The sequence below is a fragment of the Micropterus dolomieu genome, unplaced genomic scaffold (genome assembly GCF_021292245.1).
Source record: "Micropterus dolomieu isolate WLL.071019.BEF.003 ecotype Adirondacks unplaced genomic scaffold, ASM2129224v1 scaffold_211, whole genome shotgun sequence".
Classification (NCBI taxonomy): Eukaryota; Metazoa; Chordata; class Actinopteri; order Centrarchiformes; family Centrarchidae; genus Micropterus; species Micropterus dolomieu.
The window spans coordinates 10,170-15,169 of NW_025744203.1; the positions used below are offsets into that span (position 1 = coordinate 10,170).

General features: G+C 49.9%; 1 protein-coding gene across 1 annotated transcript in view; it reads right to left on the reverse strand.

Annotated features, from left to right (window-relative positions):
* Positions 1-5,000, reverse strand: part of entpd6 (ectonucleoside triphosphate diphosphohydrolase 6) — a 9,908-nt gene that overhangs the window by 3,550 nt on the left and 1,358 nt on the right. Inside the window, exons 2-4 of the mRNA XM_046043338.1 lie at positions 4,280-4,355; positions 1,718-1,753; positions 184-272 (exon numbers count right to left, since the gene is read on the reverse strand). Coding sequence (XP_045899294.1) covers positions 184-272; positions 1,718-1,753; positions 4,280-4,298 — 144 coding nt within the window. The 5' untranslated portion in view covers positions 4,299-4,355. The remainder of the gene's footprint in view (positions 1-183; positions 273-1,717; positions 1,754-4,279; positions 4,356-5,000) is intronic.

Consider the following 5,000-nt stretch of genomic DNA (forward strand, 5'->3'; position numbering starts at 1 on the left):
TTTCCCCCCCCCCCCCCCCCCCCCCCCCCCATGTGAGGGTGTTTATTTAGGATTAGCGAGGCATTTACAGATTAAAGCCTCTAAAATGGAGCGCCATCTTGGTAGTTTGACAGAGTCGCCTTCACTCTGACTGGGGGGGGGTCTCTCTCTCTCTCTCTCTCTCTCTCTCTCTCTCGTCCTCACCTCGTCCTGAGGGCTGAAGGTGATCTGAGTAGACCCGCCCCCCAAATCCAGCATCCCCACCGTGGGCGAGTCAGCACTGTGAAGATCACCTGGGGGGGGGGAGAGAGAGAGCGATTAGGAAAACCAGAGAGAGAGAGAGCTGCACTATAATCCAATAACAGGTAATCACTATTTCTGTTCCACATTAATCTGGTTTTACACAAACGTTTGTTCCTGCGTCTCACTGACACCTACATGCCCAACCTTTACCTGAACCCCCAAACTGCACTTTAAACCTGGTGGGTCCTGCATGTTGGACTCGGCGCCGGTCTGTGCGACAGGCAGCAGCAGGGGAGCGATTCTGTGCGACCCTGTTGGTTTGGTTGAGAATTTAGGGCCTCTCCGGTACAGCCGGGAGGTCCGACACGTTCTCATCAGAACTCGTCGCATATGGATGCTTGGACAAGACCTCTAGCGTCCCTTTATTACGGCCCGGGTCCCCTCTAGCGTCGCTTTATTACGGCCCGGGTCCCCTCTAGCGTCCCTTTATTACGGTCCCCTCTAGCGTCCCTTTATTACGGTCCCCTCTAGCGTCCCTTTATTACGGTCCCCTCTAGCGTCCCTTTATTACGGTCCCCTCTAGCGTCGCTTTATTACGCCCCGGGTCCCCTCTAGCGTCGCTTTATTACGCCCCGGGTCCCCTCTAGCGTCGCTTTTGGACATGTAGGGCTCCACGGTCAAGTTACGAAGAATAAATACGCAACGTCCGGTTAAACTTCCAAAATGATTGAAACTACTGGTTGTTAAACGTCGCTGTTTGTTCAAGGTGAGGCACCAAAGCTATGTGGTTAGGTTTAGGAAAGAGTTAAAATAACTACATTACTGACATTAACCTCACTAAAAATAATAAATGTTGACTTTTTGTTTTACACCTGAAACCAACACCAGTCTCCTCCTGAGTGAAAGTCCAGTTTCTGACCCACTTGTCCACAACAACCACCTCCTTACTCGGACTTTTCTGGTTACATATAGTCGTACTTTCAGCTACAGGGGGGCCGTGTGCGTTGGCACCAGACGCCGAAGGACGTGACAAAGTGTCCATATGTGATACCCTGGGAATGAGAACGGGCTGAGAACTCCAACATCGGGGTTCCTAACGGAGGTCACTCTGCACGGTTCTTCCGAGGGGATCGAGAGCGAGGCACCGGGGGCGAAGGTAGTGGGGAACGGGGCAGACGTGGGGGAGAGGCTTGGAAGACGAGGCTGTCGGTGGATTTCCCTTCCCTCCATCAGGCTCCAGGCGGACGCCAAATTCATTTCACAGCGCAGGAACGTCTGACTGAGACTGGACATTGACGGGTTTGGAGTACCGCTGCGACTTGAGACATTCGGTGTGTGTTTCAGTTGCACAGACTGGGATTCATTTCAAAATTTCTGCCCTGACTTGGACAAACTTACAGAGACCTTCCAAGGAGCAGCACCAAGAACTCAAATGTCTCTGCTGACATCAGACTTCTGGTTGTGTTCTGGTAGTGAGTGTGTGTTGAATTCTCACCAGTGAGGAAGTTGACGGTGATCCAGGCAGAAATCCCTGATGGAAAAGACCAGAGCTCAATCAACTCCTCTGTACTACAGCACACAATATATACAAGGTACTAGAGTATAACGTACACAGTACACAGAGTGTGTATCATATGTAAAGCATGTATCAGAGTTCATTATCCAGCACAAGAAGCAAGGATTTTAATTAGCACCATTTCACAGGTCCAGGTCGTTGGACTGATCAGCGTCACACGAGTCTCCCTCTAACTGATCTACACAGAGACGGCTGATAAAGCAGCATAAAGAGACATTTATTAAAGACGTAAAGTGCGTTACTCTGCGGCTCATTCAGGGCAGCTCAAAGTCCACATTAGAGTCTGTGGCTGAACATTTGCTCTCGGCTGCATGCATTAGTGCCTTTTACCGGAGACCTCTGACCTGGTCCGCAAGCAGGAGTGGATGATTAAAGGGCTTGATAGAAACTGTATCATAGGAGCTTTACTATAAAACGCTAAGAAGCCATTTTCAAACAAAACAAACAGAGAGACTTGGCTTTTGGACGCTAAACACCGGCACTTAGCACCCCCAGCTAACCGCTCAGAGATCTGCATTAGCAACGAGTCGCCTCCACTCAGGACGGCCGAGGGTAATCTCGGCCGGGGATGAGCATCCCGGCCAAGAACGGCGAAACATCTGAGCGATAACCGCTGCAAGCCGGTTCGACTCCTGAAAGGACGGCAGAGGAATCCGTCCATTAGTGGCTGACGGGATAAGAAGTTCATTCAGTCATCATTAAGAGGCATTTACGGGCGAGCGGCGTAACGAGCTGATCCCACTCAGAGGGAAGGAGAAAACACTTCAGCCTGAGGAATAAACGGGGAGATAATCACCCCCCCACACTTTAAGATTAAGTGGGACATTATCCCACATGGCCATAATTGCTTGTATGAACTACTTTAAAAGGATTGGATTAACTGTGGGCGAGCTGCGTGTCCACCGAGCGGTTAAAACAGAGTATATATATATATAATGCAGAGAAGAAGAAAGTTCACTGCAGGGACAAAACTACCAGGAGGAGGAGGAGGGGGACGGCCCAAACATCTGGCGGAGCTTCACATCTGGATCCAGCAGGGATGATATCAATAAGGCCATAATCTAAAGCCTCATTCTGCAGCTCTGTCAGGACGGAAAAAGACCCTGGAAGGAGGCGTTCTGTGAGGTGATTTCGGTCCGGCATCAATGAAAGACACTTTTTAGAACGACGTCCTGACGACATTTAACTTCGTAGCCTGTTTAAACGACCTGCTCTCAGAACGTTCCAAACATTCACCTTTTGCTTTTATACACATAAAAACCTTTCTGCCGTATTTCCAGATTTATCGTCTGCGTGAAAACAGCTGAAGGCTCAGATTTGTGTAACGGGTTTTCTCTAGAAGCTCCGTTCTCCTCCTGTGAGCAGGGTTACTGTAGGGTCTGCAGTCCTCAGCATAGGGTAGGGATTCAGATCCTACTCGAGGACTCTCGGTTCTGGTTCCTTCAGCACAGATCCTCTTCCTCCTCATGTCTCTAAAGTGGGAGGAGTCTCTGTCCTAGAGGGGCGTCTCTGGGACGCGTCTGTAGCTATCGTCTGTTTCCCTTCAGTATAAAAGGTGAAAGTCAGCTCACCTGTGTTTTGGACCTGAGGCGTTGCTCGGGTCTTAACGGGTCCACAGTTCTTTGAAATTTGGTATAGATTTCCAACCCTAAAGTTCTCTACATGCTGGAACTTCAGCTGATGTTTGCTGACGGTAAATCACCAGTGTGGCTGCGACACAACGACCCTTGCCTCCTGTTCGAGCTCCTTTCTAATCCTCCACACTGGCGGTGTCGGTTGGGGAAATGTTTCTCCGTGCAGTGAAAGACGAGGAGGAGAAACATCTGAGCTGCTTGTTCAGCAAATGAAAGGATGAGGAGACGAAGAGACGCAAACGTATGAAGAGGTGAGCGTCACGTCCAGGAGGAGACTGGCAGCTCAAACTCCGGACTCTTCAGCTGCATTTACATTAATGCTGACCAACGTCCAGTTGGCCCCAGTGGGAAGATGCTGGTTTCTGTAACGTACCATCATCTGGAGGTAGTTTACAGGATCTCCGCAGATCTCCGTGATGCTTCCTGGTGAGTCCAGGTTCTCTGTGAGCTGCTGAGGGAGAGATCTGCCTCTGTAGCTGCTAAACGCTCCACTACGTTCACTAGCTGCTCTCTGTGATCGTGTTTCCCTCTACGTATTCTGAAGTACCGCCTTAGAACATGTCGATGGAAACGCATCATTCAAACAGAGAGAGTCAATGTGCTAAACGGGAGATGGAAACACTTTGTCCAATAAGATCTATTGTAGTGAACGTTGATCAGCTGTTTCCGCCGTCGGGGTTTTCCAAGGAACCAAGGCTTGTGTCTGTCTGCTGTACCGCGACGCTCTGGGGGCTCTGAGATCGAACCGGAACAGGACGCTGCAGCCGGACAGATAAACACCGAGCAGACCGTCAGCTCGTGCTGTTTTATCATAAATATCAGTTCCAGCTGCCGTAAAACTTCGTACCTTCATCGTTGCCGTCCATGATGGACACGCTGTCGTCTCTGGACAGGAACGGAGACTCCTGAAACAGCGCCCTCACCTGGACACAAAGGAACAGCGTTTATTCTGCCTCTGATTATCAGCTGTGGCTGGGTTTACAGTCAAATTACATTTCAATGTGATAAATCGTTAATCATCATGATTTATGTCTGTGTTGACACACGAGGTGCACTGCGTATCTGTGATACTATTAAATATAATAATATCATTTTTAATAAAATCAACCCCCAGTAATCAGCTCTGCGTTTGGCTCAGGATCAGTTTGATAATAAGAGCAAAGCTTCAGATTAAACAGAGGAGGCCGACTGCTGAAGGAGGAGCAGGAGGAGGAGGAGCAGGAGAAGCAGGCCGACTGCTGAAGTCCTGTTATTACTGATTACTTAACAGCTTCAACAGAGGAGGAGCAGGAGCAGGAGGAGGAGGAGGAGGAGCAGGAGAAGCAGGAGGAGGAGGAGCAGGAGGAGGAGGAGGCCGACTGCTGAAGTCCTGTTATTACTGATTACTTAACAGCTTCAACAGAGGAGGAGCAGGAACAGGAGGAGCAGGAGGAGGAGGAGCAGCAGGAGGAGGAGGAGGTCGACTGCTGAAGTCCTGTTATTACTGATTACTTAACAGCTTCAACAGAGGAGGAGCAGGAACAGGAGGAGCAGGAGGAGGAGGAGGCCGACTGCTGAAGTCCTGTTAT